The 24487-nt window shown below is 48.2% G+C and overlaps 1 protein-coding gene across 7 annotated transcripts in view; it reads right to left on the bottom strand.

Annotated features, from left to right (window-relative positions):
- The window catches only part of DENND4C (DENN domain containing 4C), a 318792-nt gene that overhangs the window by 227903 nt on the left and 66402 nt on the right, over window positions 1-24487 (bottom strand). For all 7 annotated transcript variants that reach the window (XM_033919674.1, XM_033919664.1, XM_033919681.1 and 4 more), the window contains one exon: window positions 7507-7825. In XM_033919674.1, coding sequence (XP_033775565.1) covers window positions 7507-7811 — 305 coding nt within the window. In that variant the 5' untranslated portion in view covers window positions 7812-7825. The remainder of the gene's footprint in view (window positions 1-7506; window positions 7826-24487) is intronic.

A 24487-nucleotide genomic window follows, 5' to 3' on the forward strand; every position in this document is an offset into this window, starting at 1 on the left:
CTATATGAGAAGCCGAGAGGTCCAGAAGATGGGACTCCGCCCAAACCATGAGCCGAGCCGCCTCCTGCGCCACAGGAGTGCTCTTGGTGCCCCCCTGACGATTGACATAAGCCACCGCCGTGGCATTGTCCGACAGGACTCTGACCGACTTGCCCAGCAAAAGGGAGTGGAAAGCTAACAGCGCCAGCCTGACCGCTCTGGTCTCCAACTCGTTGATCGACCAGGAGGCCTCCTCCGCGGACCAGGTGCCCCGAGCTGAGTGGCCCATAAACTGAGCCCCCCAACCGAGGAGACTCGCATCCGTAAGGAGCACCGTCCACTGCGGGAGATCCAGACCCACCCCCTGAACCAGGTGAGGGGTCCGGAGCCACCAGCGCAGACTGCAGCGCGCCAAGCCTCGCAGGGGAACCGGAACATCCAAATCTTGCCTCCGGGGAGACCACCTCCGGAGCAGAGCATACTGAAGAGGACGCATGTGGGCCCGCGCCCACCTCACCACGTCCAGGGACGCCGCCATTGACCCCAGGACTTGGAGGAAATCTCGCGCCCGAGGACCCCGGGACGCCAAAAGCAGGCGAATCTGAGATTGCAATTTGCTCACCCGGGCCTCTGGAAGGAAGACCTTCCCCAAGGAGATGTCGAACATAACCCCAAGGCACTCCAGACGCTGAGCCGGGACCAACCGACTCTTGGAAAGGTTGACCACCCAGCCCAGCGACCGGAGAAACTCCACCACCCGAGCCGTAACCCGGGAGCTCTCCTGCAACGACTTTGCCCGAATCAACCAGTCGTCCAGGTAGGGGAGAACCAGGATGCCCACCGACCGCAAGGCTGCCGCGACGACCACCATTACCGTGGTGAACGTCCGAGGAGCTGTGGCCAGACCAAAGGGAAGCGCACAGAACTGAAAGTGCCGCCCCAAGATCGCAAAGCGAAGGAAGTGCTGATGAGAGGCCCGAATTGGAACCTGCAAGTAGGCCTCCGTCAGATCGAGAGACATCCAGGATGGGCCGAAAGGTCCCCTCCTTTATGGCCACCACAAAGTAAATGGAGTACCTGCCGGTGCCCCACTCCGTAGGGGACACCGGCACCACTGCCTCGAGATCTAGCAAACGCTGAAGGGTCTGACGAAAAGCCTGCGTCTTCCATGGAGTCTGACATGGAGAAGCGAGGAAAAGGTCCGGCAGAGAGCGGGTAAACTCCAGAGCGTAACCGTCCCGCACCACCTCAAGGACCCACTGATCGGACGCGATCTCGGCCCATTTGGGGAAAAATTTGCGCAGCCGGGCCCCCACCGGAACCAAAGGGGGCGCCGGCAAGGAGTCATTGCGCAGGACGGGAAGCGGGGGAACCGGCGGAGGGATTCCCTGCCCCCCGACGGGCCCCCCGAAAGGGCTGCATGCGCTGGAAGAACCGACCCCGGGAAAAACCCTGAGCCGGGAAAGAAGCAGCCCCACGCCCCGGGCGATACTTGCGAAATTCCCGCAAACGCCCCCGGGCAGCCCCACACCTAGACGCAGGGCGGGCACGGTCCTCAGGCAGACGGGGCACCTTCGAGTCCGTCAGAGTCTGAATCAACTCATCTAATTCCTCTCCAAACAAAAAGACCCCCTAAAGGGAACTTTAGTAAACTTAGCTTTGGACGCAGAATCCGCCGCCCAAGCGTGCAGCCACAAAATACGCCGCGCGGCCATGCCATAGACTTAGCCGAAATCCGCACCAAGTCATAAAGAGCATCTGAGAGGAACGAGGCAGCCATCGCAATCTTCGCTACCTCCTGATCCACTAGAGACCAGTCATCAGACTCCCGATCCAGGACACGCTCAGCCCACCGAAACACGGCGCGAGCGACTAGCTCCCCACAAACAGCCGCCTGGACCCCAAAGGCAGAGACATCAAAATCATACTTAAGAAGAGTCTCTAACGCACGCGCCTCCGAGACCCTAAGAGCAGAACCGTCCATAACAGGCACGGTATGCCGCTTAGGAAGTGCCGAGACCACCGCGTTCCCCATTGGCGAAATTAAGGTAGCCCTACCTCCCTCCGGGACGGGATACCCAAGAGCCAAGGCGCACACCAAACGAAACTGCGCCCATAGGCCACTGCGCCAACACAAAATCCCGCAAATCCTGACGCACAGGAAAAGAGCGGGAACCAGGACAGACCCCCTGAAGCAGAGGGGCCCCCATACGCGGGGTCTCCGGCGGCGCCACTGCAAAAATGCAGCACCAAGGAGACCTGCTACACAGGTCTAAAAGCTCATCCCTCTGAATAAAAAAGCGCACCACGGACGCATCTGCTCTGGAAGACGGGAAACCCGCCGCCCCGCTGCCAACAGGCGTCCCCTCTAGAGGAACCTGGAAGCCCGCCAAAGCAGCCAGGTCCTCAACCAGGCCAACACGCTCCTCCGCCCACCAATTTGCAATCCAAGCCCCCCCGCGGGCGCTTGGATGAGGGAGGAGGAAGAGGGGACGCCAAACGAAAAGAGGGAGGCAAAGCCATAGGGGGCGCGGAGGGAAACCCCCCCCGAAACCCCCCAGGCGCACGTGGGACCCCCAAAAGTCCACACAAAGAAAGAAAATAAATTGGGGGCAAAAAACCCCTGGGGGTCCCCAGGGACTCCCTGCCCCAGCAGGGGTCCATGCTGAAACCTGCCCCTGTGTTCGCCATACAGGGGGAAGGTCACCTGAGGTTGCAGACAAAATGGAGGGGCCAGACAAAGAAAATGGCGAAGTTCCCGCCAAAAATGCTCCCTCCATGGCCTGTAGCGGCTGAGAAGACTGAACAGTCCCAGCCGCTAAGACAGGCAAGTCGGCATCAGCTGTCAAAAAATCAGCTGAGAGGGAATCCTTCGGGGAATCCCTCCGTGGGCGGTTGTGGAAGACCGGGCTTCCCCACTGCTCCAAGCCGACTCGCGAGGCACCATCGGCGGGGAGCTCTGGGCGCCTGCAGCCGCTGCCGACGGAGCTCCACCACCTCACCGACCCAAACCGCCGAGTTCAGGCCGACCGCGAGTGCCTCGCGGCTGGACTAAAATTGTGGCCTACTCCCCCGGAGAAGGGCACAATTGCTCCAGACGCGACCTAGCTATAAAAAAAGTGCTGGTTACATGAAAAAATACAGTAAAATACAGTTTTCTTAAAGGGAAACAACCCTTCAGACCAGCACTACCTCAGGATTTTTTTTTTTTTTTTTTTTTTTTTACAGAACAGACTCCACAGGCTCTCGAAGCAATATGCCTTGCTTGACTTAGGGGGCAAGGCTTACTGCTGAGGCTCCTCTAAAAAAATGTGGGGAGGTGGAGGAAGTGGGGGGGAGGGACCCCGCTCGTGACCCGCCGGGTTTGACACCCCCGAGGTCGGACGGACCCCCAAACAGGGCCCGACCAAGCTCCGTCCGGCCAAAAACAGGGACAATAAACCCCTAAACAAATTCCAACAGCCCTACCAAGAGAGATGGGTACAGATCACTCAACACCTGCTGGAGACTGAAAGAAGACTGAGGGAAATAGAGAAGGGAGGATAGTATATACTGTCCCAAAGTTTTGTTTTCAGTCTCCACCTGCTGGTCATGATTAGATATATACCCATTCGTAAAGTTAACCTCTACTGGTCTGGAGAGTGCTAAAGAACATGATTTTCTTTATTTTTAAAATTTTTCTTCCTTAAATGATTGATTTTTGCAATTGTAATCACTCTCTTCATCAAATGCTACTCTATTATTTAAATATTAAACTTGATTTTAAGATTAACAGTTTTGGGACTGCTGGATGACTAGTACTCACCTCTAAAGTGTGTGTCTCATAATTCCATAGTTTATAATTGCAAATCACAGTTTTCGCCTACATATTTTGGTCTCTATTTCAATCAGAGCTAAATGGTGAGACCTAGTACCATGGGTTCATCTGCAACCCAGGGATTCTCTCCCACGCTTTTCCAACATACCTAATCTAGTCTTCATACACCAGGTTATATTTTGGAACCCTGCAAACATGATCCCTGAATTCAGTCACTAGATGTCATATTTAAGCCTGTTCCCCCTCTTCTCCTTTTCCCCCAGGGTTGTGAAAGCTGCCTTCATAGCATTTTCAGTCCAGCCAATCTAGGGAATAGAAGACCCAGTCTGAGGGACTGAATCAGACACATCTACATGTCAATGTACAGCAACCAAATAAGGAAACTTCTAGAAATGTCCAAATAAATACAAACAGTAGATAATGAGGACAAAACGATATTAAATGGATTTTTCCGCTAGACCTCAAACACCCAAAGTACTACTTAGTATTTCTATTTGTACCCTTACTGGGGTGGTGTTTTCATCATTGGTCTTAGCAAGTAGCATGTGCAAAAATTTTTTTTATATAAATTAATTTTCTCTTCCGGCTCTGCATAAATTATAAAGTGCATAGAGTGCTATAAAGTGCTGTAAAGGAAAGGCACTTATCTTTATGCCCGACGGCTGCTCAACTGTTTCACTCCTAGTTTCATCAGGGGCTATGCCTCCTTTAATACAGACACCATCATTTTTAGTTAAGAAAGCCCTTGAGCCAAAAATGCCACTATTTTTAGCACTGCACTCAGCCGATGGTTTTTTATATAATTAACAGAGAGGATAGTGATAGAACAGTTGGTGTCTTATATTGAATCAACAAATGTACATAACCCAAGACAAGTGGGGTTTCGATCAATGCATAGTACTGAGACAGTGGGGGGAACTTTGCAATGGTAGTGTCTTTAGATCTGAGTTCAGCGTTTGATCTAGTGCATCATGGTCTTTTATTAAACTTCTTACATGAGATTGGTTTAACAAGAGTAGTTTGGGACTGGTTTTCAGCATTCCTTCGAGGTCGTACTTTTAGAGTGGTCACCGAAGGTTTGATATCTCAGGATAAATCATTAAGATTGTGGTGTTCCTCAAGGGTCAGTTTTATCACCAGTTCTATTTAATATATTTTTGAGTCCCTTGGCACGACAAATTCAGGAACTAGGAATCACTACATATATTTATGCAGACGACATCTTATTAGTCTATAGACTATCACCTACAATTTTAGATTTAGGTCCTCTTATAGTTGGTTTAAATAGAATAGAAGAATGGCTGAGTGAACATAAATTGATTTTAAATATGTCCAAGACTATAGCTTGCTGTATCTCAGGAGATAAGACAACACCTCAAATAGATATTTCTCTGAATAATATGATATAAAGCTAGTAAATAGTTTCAAGTACTTAGGGATTAAAATTGACTGTCATTTAACTTTTGAGGAGCAGGTGTCCTCCGTTGTTGCTAAAGGATTTGAAGCATTAAGACAGCTTAGAGCCATTAGAGATTTTTTTAGATGAGAAATCATTGCATACATTAATTCTTGCCTTTGTATTGTCAAAGTTAGATTATGGTAATTTAGTATACGCAGGTATTGGGTTAGGACAGTTGAAATGTTTACAAACAGTGCAAAACACTGCGATTAGACTATTAGGCCGTGCATATATTTGTGATCATGTGACACCTCTGTATTTAAAATTCCATTGGTTACCAATGGAATTTAGGATTAAATTTAAGATCGTGATGTTGGCACATAGAGCATTATTGCAGCTACAGCCTTCATATCTCTCTAACTTGGTGTTATTTTATGCCCCAAGTTGTTTACTACGATCTTTGAATGACAACAGGTTAGTTGTTCCTCATATTTCAAAGGCTCATCTTGCATCAACTAGAGACTGTGCGTTCTTTTATTAAGTTCCACGGTTATGGAATAATTTGTCCACAGATTTGAGAAAAGAAGAATCATATATAAACTTTAAAAGACATCTAAAAGCACATTTTTTTAAAATTGGCTTTCTCAAATTGAATAATTGATTTTGGGACTGTAATCTGTAATTTGTGTTAATGTAGTGATTAATTTCAGATATGGAAAAACAAATTTTTTAATTTGTATGTATTAATTATGGTTTATTGAAATTTGACTGTTTTTATTAGAACTATTATTAGAATTATGATGGAGATGTTGATTGCTTAGTATTTTAGAAAAAAAAAAAATTAACTTTTGCTTTTACTCTTCTCTATCCTATTTTTAAATGGAGTTCCTTTCTTGATGAATATGTATTATGTATTGTACACCGCTTAGATCCTTTTTTAGGCTGTTATGCGGTATAGAAAGTTTTTAATAAACATAAAAGAGGTGTGGCCAAGAAAGGAAACCACAGTGTCATAGGTCTCCTTTAACTAAACAGCAGTACTGTATTTCCCCATATATAGGCCGCAGCCTATACATTGATTTTGCAAACCGGCCTAGTGGATGTAGCTTGCTTAAATGGAGCAGCCTATACATGGAGCAATATATCACCCCCCCCCCCCTTAAATACCTCCCTCGCTGGTAAATACCTCCTGGACAGCCATACCTGCCTAATCCAAACACACAGTGCAGGGCAGGAGCGATGTTTGCGATCTCAAGCCTCGCCCTGTGCCCTTCCTGATTGGCAACCGTCATGAGAACTGATGGCAGCCAATCAGGAAGTGTGCGGGACGAGGCTTGAGATCAACCATCGCTCCTGCCCTGCACAGCGTATTTGGAGGAGGCAGGCGCGGCCATCCAGGAGGTATTTAAGGGGGGGGATGATATATAGGCCGCCCCATTGTATAGGCTAATGTAGTCTTTAAAACTTTTAGATAAGCCGAAGCTAGTATCATGGGGTGGCTTATCTAAGAGTTCTTAAACCTAAATCAGCATTTCCTGCAGCTTATATACATGGGGGCAGCCTATATATGGGGAAATACGGTAGAGATTTCTACTGCGAGCCAGTGAGGTAAATGTTCCAACATTCATAGGAATTCAATGAGCGTCGGAGCATTTACCTCACTGCCCATAGTAGAAACCTCTACCGCCGTTTAGTGAAAACCCAGCAATAGTTAAGATATCAATCCATCAGGGGAAGAAAAGTATAGCTGTTGAAATTATCCAAATACAGCAGTTCAATGCATCCACAAGTTGTGGTCACAATACCCTGCTTCCAGTAACCACTTTTGGTGTCGCAACTAGATTTGTTTTTTCAAGGTATTACAAATAATCCTAATGCTACTGTTGTAGCAAATAGGAAGGCTATCATTGCCTGAACATTCTCAACCATACACTAATGATGCGACATTGGAATGCAAAATGTGCCAGTCCAAAAACAATAGACCAGCATAAAAATATAAATAAATTATTTTATTGCACCAAACACTGAATTCTCAATTGCCCAACAAAGTCATGTTTCGCCAACTTGGGGTTGTATCAGGGGCTGAGACAAAAATTGTAATAATAATAAAAAATATCAGCCCCCAAGAGGTTAAAACATGGCCATGGTCGAGCAATTGAGAATTGTTAAGTGTTCGTTGCAATGGTCTGCTGTTTTTGTTCTTGGACTGAATCTTACAGATTTTGCAGCTTGCTTGCTTATCTGTTTTTTGGGACATGCAAAATGTATCAACAATAAGTGCCCATGCATTAAACACTAAAAACTTCCTTACCCAATGTCAGTAAGTGGAGGCTTGTCCCTGGCCCGCCTGTAACAAATGAATAGCTCAGGGCTCTTCAGACTCCCATGATTTAAGTTGGCCGGTAGAGCCGTGGGGGTACTTTCGATGCAGGTGTAGCCCTCTGGAACTGTTTCCCCAGCTGACTTGTTGATGATGGCGAGGTCTGTGATGGAAGCCTTTGGACCAGCTGTCTTCGTTTCCACACGGCTCACATCCTGATCCAGAAGTGTGGAAGTGTCAGTGAGGCCAGCCACCACAAAATAGTCGGCCACTCGTAGGCCTTTGTCTTCCATCATAACTGTGGCATGCCCTACAAGAAATCAGAAAAGAAAATCATGATTTGGAAACCTTCAGCAGGAGAATTACTACAGATGTGTTTCACCTGCTAAATGAAGAAGTACTTAGACCCTAGTAGTCTGTCAAGCATAACTGTCAATCAAACCAGATTTTATCTAACAAGTTTTACCTTTTCACATTCATTGGCAAGATACATGAGTATCTATATTCTCAAACGTGAAAAAATGCACATAGCAAGAAAGAAATTTAATTTAGAATACAGCTTAAGATAATCATTAAAAATAAAGATCACAGTTAGTTTAAGATAGAGGAGAGAATTATCTATAGAAAAAAATGCAAATTGTTGGAGGAATGGCAGAGTAGAAACAGGATGAAAGCTATGGAGAAACATCAGTGTGTGGAAACTTTATGTAAAGAAATCCCACACGTTTGATAGGGGAAGAGCATATTGATGGGGTTATACTACCATGAACAGGATATAGAGACAGTAAAATGCTGAAAGAAATTAGGAAGGCTAGCAAATCTGACAACACAATAATATTGGGAGATCTTAATTTTCTCTATACTCATTGCGTAAATGTCTCATCTTGACATGGAAGGGAAGGACGTGTCTAGATGTCATAAATTATTGCTGCATCAAGCAGTAGGTCCAGGACTGGACCAAAGGTAATAATGATCACAATGCAATCAATTTCATTATCACTGAAATAAAAACAATAAAAAAGAAACAACATTAAAATTTAAAAAGGGAAGCTGACAGAGGGGGGCACTAACGAGCCCAATCAAGATGGTGGCTTAGCGACGTTGCTCTGCTCCCTCAACCTACCTTTGTGGATATCCTGCATTCTAAAGTCATTTTTCTGTAGTCTGGCTCAATCCTCAATGGACCACTAGTCTGACCTAGCAGCGGCAATTTTTATGTTCTTACTGTTCTTTATAAGTGCCCTAGAGCATTGTTTCTTAACTTCTTCAAGCCTAACAAATACCAACCAAGCTCCACCTCAGACCCCCACCCCTATAATAATAGTAGTACTAATTGTAACACAATTTCTTCCATCCATTTTTCAAATACATATAATATAATCTTATTAATACATAATGGTGGTAACAAAATTATAAAAACACAAAACACACTGTACGCAGAGAAAATTTTAATTATCATTTATATTCTGTTTTTTTCAAAGAGGTCAAGGCAGATGACTTAAAAATATGCGAAAACTTCCGGCGGAAGCATGGGGCTGTAAGGTCGGGAGATCTGCAGCTCCGACACGCCCGCCACAGATCTTTCAATAATCGGCGATTTTTCCCCTAGCAACCGCTCCCCCGGCGGTGGTGATCCTGCAGTCGGGTTTCGGGCTGGTTTCGGAGCGAGTGGCGGAGGGATGGCCGCAAAGACGCCGGCGAAGAGCCGAGATCGGGGGAAGCAGGCAGAATCCAAAATGGCGGCGCCCGCGGCTCCTGCCACGCCGGAGTCCCCGAACTCGCACTGGATTGCGGAGGTGTCGGCTGAAGTGCAAGCCGCGCTGGAGGGCACGCTCGGTGCTAAACTGCAGCGAATCCTTGATAAACTGGATTCTTTAGACCAGCGCTTTGCCACGCTTACCTCTGAGGTCCGGGACACTCAGCAGCGGGTCAGCAATGCGGAGGACTCAGTTCACAGGCTGGCTCAGGAGCAGGGGGCGCAGGCTTCCTCTCTGGCAGCGCTTCGGGCCAAGGTGGAGGACCTTGAGAACCGGTCCCGCCGGAACAATTTGAGGTTCATCGGCCTGCCCGAGTCAATTGCGGAGAATGACCTGGGGGATGTCCTGGAGCACTGGTTGACCGAGTCTCTGGCTCTTCCACAGAAATTGGGACCCCTGCGCATTGAACGAGCCCATCGCCTGGGGAGGCGGAGAGACGGAGCGGAACGTCCCCGTGTGGTGATCTGCCGGATTTTGAACTACCGGCATAAGTTGGAGGTACTCCGAGCTTTGCGGCAGGGGAAGAAACTGCAATATAATAATACTTCCGTCTTGTGTTTTCAAGACTACTCTGCAGAGGTCTCTCAGGCGCGCCGTAAGTTCTCTCCGCTTTGCTCTGCTCTGGTTCGTCGCCACATCTCCTTTTCCTTGCAGTACCCAGCACGTCTGCGGGTGATGCATTCGGGTACAGCTCATCATTTTGACTCTCCTGAGGCCTCTCAAACCTTTGTGGATGAGCATTTTCCTGCTGTCTCCTCCTAGACTTTGTGGGCTTTGCTGATGCTTGAAGGGGGACCCCCTAGAACGCTGGCCTGTGGAACCTGTGCCTCTGGGGAGGATCCCGAGGCCCAACTTCTCAGCCCTCGTCGGACTATTGTTGGACTTGCTTCCGCCTCTTTGGGGCAGGAACTCTGAGCAGCTGGGGAGCTTTGATAATTCTGATGTGACTGGTGGGAGTGTGTGTGTGGTTGGGTGGGTGGTAGCTTGCGGGTTCCTTTTGGTTGGAAGAATCAGGGGGGTGTGTGGGTAGGATGTGAGAGGAATGTATGGGGCCTTTTGCTTATAGGGGAGCTGGGTGGTTCTTTCTTAGGGGGTTTACTCCCCCTCTGGAGTTGGAGGGCGGGAGGGTTAGAGTCTGGGTATTCTTGTGCTTCTGTGGTGGGCATGTCTTGCTTTTTGGAAGTGGCAACCATTGGGTTGCGGTGTGGATGGTGGGTCGGGGGGAAGAGGGGTGGGTGGGGAGGGAGGGGGGTTTGTGGGGAGGGAAGGGAAGAGTTCTCAGGGGGTTGGGGTTATCCTAGGTTCAGTCTGGTGGGGGTACAAAGGGCTCCTTGGCTGGGGGGGTGGGGGCTGGGACACTCATAAGAACATAAGAAGTTGCCTCCACTGGGTCAGACCAGAGGTCCATCCTGCCCAGCGGTCCGCTCCCGCGGCGGCCCATCAGGTCCGCGACCTGTGAAGTGGTTACTGACCACTTCTATAACCTACCTCAAGTTCTATCTGTACCCCTCTATCCCCTTATCCTCCAGGAACCTATCCAAACCTTCCTTGAACCCCTGTACAGAGTTCTGGCTTATCACCTCCTCCGGAAGCTTGTTCCATGTGTCCACGACCCTCTGGGTAAAAAAGAACTTCCTAGCATTTGTTCTAAACCTGTCCCCTTTCAATTTCTCCGAGTGACCCCTAGTGCTTGTGGCTCCCCACAGTTTGAAGAATCTGTTCTTATTTACTTTCTCTATGCCCTTTAGGATTTTGAAGGTTTCTATCATGTCCCCTCTAAGTCTCCTCTTCTCCAGAGAGAACAGCCCCAGCGTTTTTAACCTGTCAGCGTATGAGAAATTTTCCATACCTTTTATATCAGTTTAGTCGCCCTCCTCTGCACTCCCTCGAGTACCGCCATATCCTTTTTGAGGTACGGTGACCAGTATTGAACACAGTACTCCAGGTGCGGGCGCACCATTGCGTGATACAGCGGCGTGATGACTTCCTTCGTCCTGGTTGTGATACCCTTTTTGATGATGCCCAGCATTCTGTTTGCTTTCTTTGAGGCTGTCGCACACTGCGCCGATGGTTTCAGTGATGTGTCAACCATCACCCCCAGATCCCTTTCAAGGTTACTCACCCCTAGCCGTGTTCCCCCCATTTTGTAGCTGAACATCGGGTTCTTTTTCCCTACATGCATGACTTTGCATTTCTCTACGTTAAAACTCATTTGCCACTTATTTGCCCAGTCTACCAGTCTCGTTAGGTCCCTTTGCAGGTTTTCACAGTCTTCCGTGTTCCTAACCCTGCTGCAGAGTTTGGTGTCATTAGCAAATTTGATAACCTCACATTTTGTCCCCGTCTCCAGATCGTCAATAAATATATTGAACAATAGAGGTCCCAGCACCGACCCCTGTGGAACTCCGCTCGTGACCCATTGCCAGTCTGAGTATTGGCCCTTTACTCCAACCCTCTGTTTCCTGCCTGCCAACCAGTGTTTGATCCATCGGTAGATATCCCCTTGCACCCCGTGGTTCCACAGCTTTTTTAGTAGCCGTTCGTGAGGTACCTTGTCGAAGGCTTTTTGGAAGTCAAGGTAAATGATGTCTATGGATTCCCCCTTATCCATCTGGCTATTTATTCCCTCGAAGAAGTACAGCAAGTTTGTGAGGCACGACCTTCCCTTGCAGAAGCCATGCTGGCTCGCCTTCAGTTGTCCATTTTTTTCTATGTGTTCGCAGATTGTGTCCTTTACCATTGCTTCCATCATCTTTCCCGGAACCGAGGTCAAGCTCACAGGCCTGTAGTTTCCGGGTCACCCCTTGATCCCTTCTTAAAGATGGGCGTGACATTTGCTATTTTCCAGTCCTCTGGGATCTCCCCAGTTTTTAGGGAGAGGTTACATATTTGGCGAAGTGTCTCTGCTATTTCGTTTCTCAGTTCTTTTAGTACCCTTGGGTGTATGCCGTCCGGGCCTGGTGATTTGTCGCTCTTCAGTCTATCTATCTGTCTGAGGACATCCTCTTTGCTTACCTCTAGTTGTACCAGCTTTTCGTCATGTTCCCCGTTTATAATCACCTCGGGTTCTGGGATATTGGATGTGTCCTCTCTGGTGAAGACTGACGAGAAGAATTTGTTTAACCTGTCAGCTATCTCTTTTTCCTCCTTTATCGCTCCTTTCCTGTCTCCGTCGTCCAGTGGTCCCACTTCCTCTCTGGCTGGTTGTTTCCCTTTCACATACCTGAAGAAGGGTTTGAAGTTTCTTGCTTCTCCTGCCAGTCTTTCCTCATATTCTCTCTTTGCTTTCCTGATCTCTCGATGGCATTCTTTCTGGTGCCTTTTGTGCTCTTCCTGGTTCTCCTGGTTCCTTTTTCCATTTCTTGAAGGATGATTTCTTGTCGCTTATCGCCTTATTAACTGCAGTTGTTATCCATGCTGGGTTTCTAGTTCGATTTATTTTTTTTTTTGCACCCTTTCCTGAACCTTGGGACGCACAGGTCTTGTGCCTCGAGCACTGTGCCTTTAAGCAGTGTCCAGGCTTCCTTTACGGTCTTCAACTTCCCTGAGCTGTTGCTGAGCTTTTTTCCTACCATTTTCCTCATGTCTTTGTAGTTTCTTTTTCTGAAGTTGAGTGCTGTCGTTGTGGTTCTTTTCACCTTTGATGTTCCCATGTTTAATTTGTACTGGATCATGTTGTGATCGCTGTTCCCTAACGGTGCTAGTACCACCACTTCCTTTGCGGGTCCTTCTAGCCCGTTGAGGATTAGGTCTAGAGTGGCATCCCCTCGCGTTGGTTCTGTGACCAGCTGCTCCATGAAACAGTCTCTTATCACCTCTATGAATTTAGTTTCTCTCGTGCAATTTGAGTGCCCAATGTCCCAATCTATTCTCGGATAGTTGAAATCCCCCATAACCACCACCCTTCCACTTTTGCACACCTGCCTCAGTTCGGCCTCCAGGTCCAGGTCGTTTGCTTCTGGCTGTCCTGGTGGGCGATAGTAAAGTCCCAATTTGATGTCAGCTCCTTCCCCTCCTGTTAGCTTAACCCATAGTGACTCCAGACTGTCTGCCCTTATTGTTGTTTCTGATCTGGATGAAGGAATGTAGTCCTTTATATACAGTGCTATTCCTCCCCCCTTCTTGTGCGCCCTGTCCCTCCTGTAGAGTTTGTACCCTGGCAGGGCCACATCCCATTTGTTGTCCTCTGACCACCATGTCTCTGTGATTCCTATTATGTCTAGGTCCTTATTTCTGGCTATAACTTCTAGCTCCCCCATTTTAGTCCTTAGGCTCCTAGCATTTGTATATAGGCAATTTAAGTCCTGGTTAGTTACCTTTTCTTTTGGGTCTACTCTTGATTTGATGCTCCTGCTGGTCTCCTCACGGGCTGCCTCCTGTGGTGTGTCTATCCCGTCCTCCGCCCGCTTCTTTGATCTTTGATAGCCCTCTGGTTCCGGCTGTGTCCTCCCTGTCTTGCTCTTTAGCTCTACTTGCCTCTCGGGTCCCTGTACTGTATCCTTGGGTTTATGTCCATAAAGTGTCCATTTTGCCTCTAGTCCACTATCTTCCTTTCCTGTTTCAGTATCCTTGCTCGATACTGTGGTCCGATGTGTCGAGGTCAGATTGACTCTCGGCTTTCCCCTTGTTATCAGTTTAAAGTCATGTCTATGCAGGTCTGGATGTTACGTGCCAGCATCCTCGTCCCAGCCGTGCTCAAATGCAGTCCGTCTCTCCTGTAGAGCTTGTTTTTCCCCAGGAAGGTTGACCAGTTCCGTACAAAGAGGAAACCTTCCTCATCACACCATCGCCTCAGCCATCCATTTGTTGCTTGCAGCTCGGTCTGCCTCCTCGCATCTGCCCTTGGCACTGGCAGGATCTCTGAAAAGGCTATCTTCCCTGTCCTCAGCTTCAGCTTCCTCCCCAGGATCTTAAACTGCTCGGTCAGTGTAGTTAGTCATGTTGAAATTTCTTCTGCTGACGTCATTGGTTCCGACGTGGATTATCACTGCTGTTTCCTCTGTCTCAGCTCCCTCCATGATTCTCTCAATTCTGTCGGAGATGTCCTTTGTCCTCGCCCCTGGGAGAAATGTCACTAGGCGATCCGCTCTGCCTCCTTCTATGTGACTGTCCACCTCTCTCAGGATTGAGTCTCCCACCACGATAGCAGATTTTCCTCTCCTCAGCTTCCTCCTGGGTCTCAGGTCTGTGTCGATGATTGGGTCCTCCAATCCTTCCTTCTCCTGATTTGTTTCTCCGCTAGGTTCCTCTCCCTCGGCTCCTGGTGGGTCCTGGTGGCTCCTGGCGGGTCCTGTCCTCCATCAGTTTGTTCCCTTCTGAAGAGCGGGTGTTCCTGTGTTTCTACCATCTTGCAGGCCTCCTCGATGAATCTTTCGAGCTCCCTGACCTGTTCGTTGAAGTGGTTCTCTCTGGTGGTGTCCTCAGTTGGTTCAAGCTCCCTTGGTTCCTCTATGGAGCGGAGTCCTTCTAGCTCCTGTACTTTGATCTGCAGTCTCCCGACCTCCTTCTTCAGGCTAGCCAGTTCCTGACATCGACTGCACATGTAGGCCTGCCTCCCGGAAGGGAGGTAGTCATACATGTGACAATCAATGCAGTATACTGGGAAGCTTCGCTGGCCTTCTGCTGCCTCCATTGTTCCTTCCTTGTGATTTAAGTCCCTCGGTGCGCTGGAGTTTGTCTGACGTGTAGCTAGGTGTAGAAACTCCTCTGGTTTTGTTCACAAGGTTTTGTTGTCCTTGCTTTTTTCTCTCTATTTGGATCTTTCTGGACTGTAAACTGATCTCTTGGAATGTGGGGGGTATCCACTCTCCACTTAAATGTTTCAAAATTTTACAGCAGCTAAATCGGAGACGAGCTTCCTTGGCCTTCCTGCAGGAGACTCGGTTGACCTCTGCGGAACATGCTAAGCTCTGTACATGGTGGGTGGGTGACCATTTGGAGGTCCCGGCTCTGGGGGGAAGGGTGGAGTCGTGATTCTTTTTCGTAAGGGCCTTCCCCTGCAGATCAACAGAGTTCTCAAGGATCCGGAGGGCCGTTACTTGATTGAATCGGTTACTCTTAACAATAGGCCCTTGCTTTTATGCAATCTTTACGCTCCTAATAATCCCTCGGCAAAATTTTTTAGGAAACTGCGTACTCTCTTGTTACAATTTGGAGATCTTCCCTTGTTGCTGGGGGGGGGATTTTAATGAGGTTCCGGATCCGAGGCTTGATCGGTCTACTTCCACGGGTAGGGAGGCTCTCAAGACTTGTACGGGGGCTCAGCTTTTGGCTTCTTCCCTTGATTTGTTGGATGTTTGGAGGGTTTTGCATCCGGTGGAACGGGATTATTCTCACTTATCTAGAGCCCATGGGACGCTTTCTCGGATTGATCTGATTCTTTTGTCCAGGGATTTGCTGCCCGTGGTTCGGGATGTGATGCTTGGCCCCATTGAGATATCCGATCACGCGTGGGTGGGCTTGGATTGGCAATGGGGGGCCCCTGGAGGGGGTGGCACCCAGTGGACGTTCCCTTGTCATCTGTACCGGAATGCCCGTTTTCATGATTTTTTGAGGCAAAAATGGGGAGATTTCAAATGTACCAATCAGGAACATAGAGAGGATTCCCATCCTTTATTGGGAAACGGCGAAGGCGGTGTTACGCGGGGAGATCCTGGCGTTTGTGGCTCACGAAACAAAGCAGCGTCACCGGACAGTTTTGGCGTTAGAGCGTCGGGTTTTGTTTTTGCGGAGGCGTTATGCTGCTAGAGCCTCTTTAGGACTCCGGGCACGGCTCTTAGAGGCGCAGCAGGAGTTGAATGAACTTCTGCATCGGGGGGCAGTGCGCTCTCGGGATCACTATCGGTTCCACTTATTTCGATTTGCTAATAAAAGCAGTCGGCTGTTGGCTCGGTTGGCCCGCTCTCATCGTGGGAGGTCCGGAGTAGAGGCGTTGCGAGATTCCCGAGGTGTACTTTATCACCAGCCTGCGGATGTTAGCCGTATTTTGCGTGACTTTTTTGCGACTTTGTACGATTCGCCAGACCCGGACCTCCTGGATAGTACGGTCTATTTGGACAGTTTGAATCTGCCTCGCCTGTCCCTTGGTGACTCGGAAATGTTGGAATGCCCAATTACTGCTGAGGAGGTGGAATGTGTGATTCGAGCGGGGCCCTTGGGTAAGGCGCCGGGACCCGATGGCTTCCGTGGGGAGTTTTATAAGCTACTCGTTGACGATATTGCTCCGATTCTATCTGAGATCTTTAATTTGAATGTTGCCAAAGGTTTTTTGCCCCATTATTTGAACCTGGCGCAGATTATCGTTCTCCCGAAGCCTGGTCGGGATCCGGTTTTGCCAGGATCCTACAGACCCATTTCATTGTTAAATTTTGAGACAAAATTGATGGCTAAAGTGCTGGCCAATCGGTTGGCCCGGGTCTTGCCTTCTTTGGTGTCTGATCAGCAGGTGGGTTTTGTGCGGGCGCGCCCGGTGTCTAAAAATCTTTGTCGTATCCTGCTGGCTTTGGAACGAGCTGGCGCGGAGGGCACCCCCGCCCTAATTATTAGTTTTGATGCTGAAAAGGCCTTTGACCGGGTGGGGTGGGGGTTCCTCTTTGCTGTGCTGCGGGCATACGGGTTTGGCCCCTTTTTCTTTAATGCTCTTCAGGCGCTGTATAGTGATCCGGAGGCGCGGATCTCAGTGAACGGGGGCCTTTCGGCCCCCTTTCCTATTCGGAGGGGTACCCGCCAGGGCTGCCCTCTTTCGCCGCTGCTTTTTGCACTTTATTTGGACCCATTGATTCGGGAGCTACAATCTAATGCGGATATCTGTGGTCTTCAGCTGGGTGCCACTCATTTTAAGGTGGCGGCTTTTGCTGATGATCTTTTGGTTTTTCTGACGGACCCGCATCGTTCCTTGCCCACCCTCCTGGAGAGCATTCGGGAGTTCGGGGACTTTTTGGGGTTTGCGCTGAATCTGACTAAGTCTGAGGCGTTGGCCTCTTCGGCGGGGCTTCGGAAATCTTGGGGAGGGGCCTTTCCTTTGCAATGGGCAGAGTCTTCCTTTCGCTATTTGGGAGTCCAGCTTTCGATGGATATGCGGGAACTTTACAGGTTGAATGTTACGCGCCTCTTGTCTTCTATGAGCTCAGTTCTGGCTGCTTGGCGAGATTTACCGCTTTCCCTGATGGGGAGGGTGCACCTCTTTCGGATGGTCCTATTTCCTAAATGGCTCTACGTTCTACAGACGCTTCCGTTGTACCTTTTGCAACGGGATATTCAGACTTTTTACTCTTTGCTCTCCCGGTTTTGTTGGGGGGGACGGAAGCCTAAACTGCGATGGCGTTTGCTGGTGGGCTCGTGGGTCCTGGGTAGCTATGGGGTGCCGAATATCATGTTTTACAACTGGGCTTGTCTATTGCGGCATATTAGCGATTGGGCTTTGAGTACCACACTGTATACTGACGTCTCCTTCGAGCGTGATTACTTTTATCCGGCTCATCTCTTGTCGCTTCTTCACGCTCGGTTGGTGGAGGTGCCTGTTTCTGGTAGGCGTAGTGTCTTGTTTCAGCCTCTTTGGGAGGTGTGGCGGCGGGTACTTCCTTTGTGGAATCAGGATCCCCGGGTTAGTGTGTTGTTGCCCTTGGCTGGTAACCTTTCCTTCCCGCCGGGGTTTGCGCCTTCGGTTTTTGGCAGATGGCGGGCTAGGGGCAGTGAGTTCCTTTTTCAGGTCTTGCGGGACGATGGGGAAATGAAGTCCTGTGTTGATTTACAGTGCAGTGGTCTTCCCCCCTTGGTCTTGTTTATGCACATTGTCAGTTGCAGCACTATGTACGCTCGCTTCCTCGAGATTCCCTCTCTTTGTCCTTTGGGTTGCAGTTTCGAGCTTTTTTGGAAGGGGGGGAGGATCCGGAACCTCAGATCTCAGTTTCCTTTTTTCATTGGCGGCTTGCAGCCTTGGGGCCTCCTCACGACTTTTCCTCTGTTTTGGAGGCTTGGCGGAGGGACTTGGGGAAGGAGCTTGGGGCGGACTGGTTGCTCCGCGCTCTCCGCCGGGTACCAGTTTTGGTCTATAATGCGGAGCTGCGTGAGTGCCATTTCAGAACCCTGTTGCGGGCCTATACCTCCCAGAGCCGGGCCTTCTATATGGGCTGTGTGGATACCCAGTATTGTCTCACCTGTCTCACCGAAGTGAATTCCTATTTTCATGGCTTTTGGAGCTATGAGAGCATTCAGGGTTTTTGGGGGGCTCTGGCCTCTTTTCTTCAGGGTCTTTTTCAGGTTCCTATCTCTATTTCTGTTTTTCCTATGCTGTTTGCTCACTTCCCTGCATTCTCTGGTTTGTCTTCTGCTGAAAAATTGTTTTTGAGTAAATGTTATATTTTGGGGAAGAAGTGTATTTTGAACCATTGGCTGGCCGATGTTCCTCCCTCCTTTTGGTATTGGAGGAACAAGCTTCATGAGCTGATGGGTTGGGAGGCCAGGCTGGCTTGTTCCTCTCGTCGTAAGAGCAGAGACTTTATTCATACTTGGGCTCCTTTGCCACCAAGGAGTCGTAGTCGTATCGTGAATCGATTGCAATTGTATTCTGCTCCACCTGTCTGACCTGGGATTCCTTTTTGTTGGGGTAGGGGGTGGGTGGTTTGGGGGAGGGGGCAACTGTTCTGTTGGGGGGGTATTTGGGTCTCTTTGTTCCCTGAGAGGGCATCAGAGTCCAGCCCTCTTGGGGGGGGGGGTTTTCTCCCTCCCTTGTCTGTTATTGGAAAAGTTACAATCCTTATCTGTATTCTGTGGTTGTGCATTGTTATTCTTTTTGCCAATAAAAAAGATTTCGTAATAATAAAATATGCAATCAGTAACAACTATAGAAAAATAGACAAATATAGAGCAGAATATAGACAGCAGATATAAATTTACAAAACTGACATTTTGATCCCTAAAGTGAAAATAAAATTATTTTTCCTACCTTTGTTGTCTGGTGATTTCATGAGACTCTGGTTGCATTTCCTTCTAACTGTGCATCCAATATTTCTTTCTGCCTCCTGCACGCTTCCTCTTTTCCGGATCTCATTCCCTTCCCCAACCAGCATCACTTTGTCTCTCCATAAGCCTAACTTTTCTTCCTCTCTCCTCCACCCCTATTTACAATATGTCTCCCTCTCTCTCTCTCACACTGTCCATATATCTTGAGAGATCCATGCATCTCTCCCACCCCCTCTACTGCCACATCCAACATTTCTCCATCTCTCATCCACCGGATCACGTGCAGCATTTTTCACCACTGCCCACCAGCCCCATGCCCATTTCTCCTTCTATCACCCCCTCTCCAGCACAATGCCATATTTATCCCTCCATCACTATGTCCAACATTCTTCCCCCTTGCATCTCCTTCAATCTGCCCCACTCCACTCTATCAAATGCCTTTTCTGCATCGATAGGGAGGTCATAATAATATCATGCTTAAGATCCAAAATGTGCTTCACATTATCTCATGTGGATCTACCCAGGATAAACCCAGCTTGATCCTCACCCACTAAAAGACCAAGCACCCTAGCCAGGATCCTATCCAGCAGTTTCACGTCCAGGTTCAGCAACAAAATGGGCAGGAACCCCCCCCCCCACACACACACACCCGTTTTCTGGTTTAGATAAAACAGTCACACCAGCCTCCATCATAGAAGGAAGAAGTCTACCCCTTGCAAAATATCATTGACAATTTCCACCAGCATAGGAATTATATTAGCCTTCCAGACACTTATAGAACCTAGACATGAAACCATCAAGCTCAGAAGACTTGCCCGGCTTCAGTAATAAAATTGCCTCTCTAAGCTCTTGTAGTTGAATAGGCTGATCTAGTGCAAATTACTAGGGAGTGAGCTTCAGGAGAGATACCGCATCCAAGTATCTAACATTTTTCTCCCCATCAAAGACCACCTTCAAAGAAATGTTGATAAAATTGCACAAAGCATTGTCTAATTTGGGGGGATCATTAACCTAAACACTCTAAATTAAACAGGCTTGGGCTTGTTTATTCTTCAATTGTTGAGCCTGCAATTTCCTAGGCCTATTCCCCTCTTCAAAATAAACTCTGAGACAAATATAACTCATGTTGCACTTTATCTGCCCACAATGATTTTAATTGTTCCCTTAAGGAGCTTAATTTAACCTGAAGGGCATTTAACCTTTTTGTAAAATACATCTGCCTGAGAAACTCCCTAACCCCCCTACTTGTCCTGTTAGATTATAAGCTTTACTGAGCAGGGACCGTCTCGTGAATGTTTTAATGTACAGTGCTGCATACATCTAGCAGCACTATAGAAAAGATAAGTAGTCTAAGATTTCCCTCATTAGTTGCTGATCTCTCTGTTCTCTTGATCTTTTTAATCATGATGCCCATTTAATAAGTTGTCCCCTCATAAATGCTCTAACATGGTTTTCCTGACGCACTAAAAAAGTGACTGCTTTTAGCGATCCAAAAAAATTGACTGGTCAATACCAGTCGCTTACCTGTTTAGCCCCCCTTGCCCCTCCCCATTTTTTTTAATGGGCACAGATGATGTGCATATTACACATGCACAATATCTGCTTCAAATGACCCCCCCCAGCCAATGACAGCCCTCCTTGATGAACTGGCACCATGAACCGATCCCATCCCCATCCTGGTAGCAGTGAAAATGGCAGGAGGAATGCCCACTTCCTCCTGCCATGCCAATCTCACCCTCTCCCCCACGAAAGAAAATTGGCAGGAGGGAAGCCCACTCCCTCCTGCCCCTGGATACTCCCCAGAACCCTCCCCCCCAGTACCTTTGTCCGTTGGAAGGAGGAGGGAAACACGGTACCTCCTCCTTCAAGGCCACTGATCCTAAATGGTGGACCTTCCCTCCTCGATGCATCATGTGATGCACAGGGAGAGGCTCAGACACCTAAGACCCCTCCACTTCGGGGCCGGTTCAATGGGGAGAACAGTCATTGGCTGGGGAGGGAGAGGGGGGGTGTTTCCTTTTGAGGGGGGCAGATATTATACATGTGTAACACACATAGCATCTATGCCCATTAAAAAAAAGATTTCCTGCCCCAAACAAACTGAGTATGAGGCTTTCCCCTGCCAACTCTGCACATGTGTAAGAGTTGCTCTCACAGCCCATCAATCGGACGGGAAAGTCAGGGAATATTACAAACCTCCATGGGAATCCTTTGCATGCAAACCTTTTAGTGCATCAATAGCTATTTTTGAATTGGCCAAAAAATCGGATTGGAGCAGACCCACACGGTCTTACCGATCCTCTTAGCACATCTAGGCTTGAGTCTCCAAAACCTAAGGGGTTTATCACTATTCTGCAAGTAGAGGCTTACAAGAACAGGTGTGTGATCTGACCAGGATAAGAGATTAATTCTATCTTACAGATAAAACCCTGAGAAAAATCATCACAGTAAGATAATATTAAAGTGACAGAATTTCAAGACTTACAAAAGGTAAGCTTGCTTTGGAGAACGGTATAGAAAAATGATTGAATGTATAAATGAGTAAGGAAGAGGCAATGTTGGTCAATCTGGAAAGAGGGAATGGAAAAGGTACTTCCATTGGTGTGATATACAAGCCTCCTTCACAGACAGAAGTGGACAGATTTACCGTATTTTCATGCATATAACGCGCACGTTATACACGATTTTACAAACCGAGTATAACCATGTGCGTTATATTCGTGAGCGCGTTGTACAAATTTTTTTTTACATAGTTCCTCCCCCCCGACGTCCGATTCACCCCGCAGGACCGCTCACATCCCCACCCCGAAGGACCGCTCGCACTCGCACTCCCACCCCGAAAGACCGCTCGCACCCGCACCCCCAAGGACCGCTCGCACCACCACCCCGAAGGACCGCTCGCACCCCCACAGCCTCCCCCCCCATCATGGAGAAGCTGCCTACTGTTGTCCTGCTGCTTCCTCTGCCGGCGGTCCCGCTCTTTCTGAGCCCTGCGTCTGCGCTGCTTCCTCTTCCGGCGGTCCCGCCCTTTCTCTGACGTCAGAGTCGGGGTAGGCGAAAGGAGAGTCGGGGTGGCCAGAGGAGAGTTGGGGTGGGCGAAAGGAGAGTTGGGTGGTGACGGGAGAGTCGGGGCGGCATACGCGGTATACGGGTGTGTGCGCTATATAAAAATCTCTTTACATAAATTACAGTTTCCCGCGCGCTATACCCGTGTGCGCATTTTACACGGGTGCGCGGTATATGAATGAAAATACGGTAATTAGAGATATTCCAAATACAGCTGTGAAAAGGAAGTTATTACAACTGGTAATTTTAATATGCTAGATGTGATTGGGATATCTCTTTTGCAGGGTCTTCCAGAAGTAGGATTCTCTACAGGTAGATAGAGGGCTACTGCACAGGTCCTGGACCTGTTGGGCCGCCGCGTGAGTGGACTGCTGGGCACGATGGACCTCAGGTCTGACCCAGTAGAGGCACTGCTTATGTTATGTTAAGAGCTGTTCCAGCAGTTGGTAACAGAAACAACATGGGAAAGGGTCATAGAGGACTTAAGCCTTATGAATGGGGAGAGTTTCTGATGTTATAGTGAGTGATCATTTGGTATCCGGTGACCACTGGTGTGGTTCAATATTAAGATAGGAGTGGAGAGGGTTCATTCTAAAGAAAAGGTTCTAATTGCACATTGTGAGAGGAAATATTTTCGATGGTTTGTTTTAAATCTACTACTTAGTTGGACATATGTTTTGGACCTGTCCTCATATCTCTACATTTTGGATGCAACTCTTGACTTATGTAGCGGGCCTCTGGAAATGTGTTTGGTGTTTACATCCTAACTTTCTTTTTACCCTGAATGCACGCCTGCATCCTTTATGGCCTATTTGTAAGGCTTTCCTTCGTAGGGCCATTTTGCTTGGCAGGAAGAGTATTTTGGCTTGCTGGATTTCTCCGTATCCACCTACGATCTCTCAATGGCGATCCTTCATGATACAACAAGCCTTACTGGAACGCAGAGATATTCTTGATTTGAACTCTCGAATAGGTCATCTCTTTTACAATGTTGGACTCCCTTTTGTGATACTTTGACTCCTTACCTTAGAGAAAAACTTGGTCTTGAATAGCTTGTTTGATATCTTGATACTTTGCTTTGTTTGTATTGATTGCTGCTGCTCCTGGGAGTGAGAGTGGGTGGGTGGGTGGAGGGAGGGAGGGTGGTGGGGGATAGGGGTTTAGATGGGTTGTTTGATGCTGTTTAGTTGGAGTTTACTACCTTCTTTGATGTATTTGTTTGTAATCATGCTCATTGTACTGTTGTGAAACTTTAATAAAAATGATTCAAATATAAATCTACTTAGTAGCTTCATCCCATGCCCCCTAGTCCTAGTATTTTTGGAAAGAGTGAAATTAATTTAATGCAAATGCTTTTAAAACAGAATAGTGAGGTTTCTGGAATCCAATGGATTGCAGGACCTGAGGCAACATGGTTTCACTAAAGGCAGGGCTTGTCAAACAAATCTGATTAATTCCTTTGATTGGATGTCCAGCGAACTGAATTAAAGAAGAACATTAAATGTGATTACAGTACTCCACTGATATTCGCGGGGGGTTCCGTTTCAGGAATCCCTGCGAATCTTGAAAAACCACAAATATGGTTTTTCATGGGGGATACTGAAGAGGGCAGTGGGAGAGCAGCCGGAGCGCCGCGGGGCCTGCCGGAGGGGGGGGGAGAAAAGGCTTGTGCAGGCACTGCTGCATGCACCTGATCTGTTGGCAAAGAGGGCAGCAGGAGAGCAGCCGGAGCGCCGCAAGTGCAGGAAATCACTCGCGGTATGCTCCCGACCGCCTCTTCCTGCACTAAGTTGGGCCTTATCCAATCAGGAGCTGCGTGTCAAAGCAGCTCCTGATTGGATAAGGCCCGACTTAGTGCAGGAAGAGGCGGTCGGAACATACCGTGAGTGATTTCCTGCACTCACCGGCGTTCTGGCTCCTCTCTTCTGCCTCAACCGCTGCCCTCTCTTTGTCGGCGGTTTGCGGTCAGAAAATACCGCAAATGACCGGGACCGCTGTACTTAGATTTTAGCAAAACCTTTGAATAGAGTTTTGCATGGATGACATAAACTGGATGACAAACTGAGTGTCCTCGGTATGGGACCTAAAGTACTTGGCTTGGTTAGGAATTGGTTGAATGGAAGGAACAGTGGTTAGTGGTAAATGGAGCTCACTTTGAGGACAGGGATGATATCAGTGGTGTGCTGCAA

Source organism: Geotrypetes seraphini, chromosome 1 (genome assembly GCF_902459505.1).
Source record: "Geotrypetes seraphini chromosome 1, aGeoSer1.1, whole genome shotgun sequence".
NCBI classification, from domain to species: Eukaryota; Metazoa; Chordata; class Amphibia; order Gymnophiona; family Dermophiidae; genus Geotrypetes; species Geotrypetes seraphini.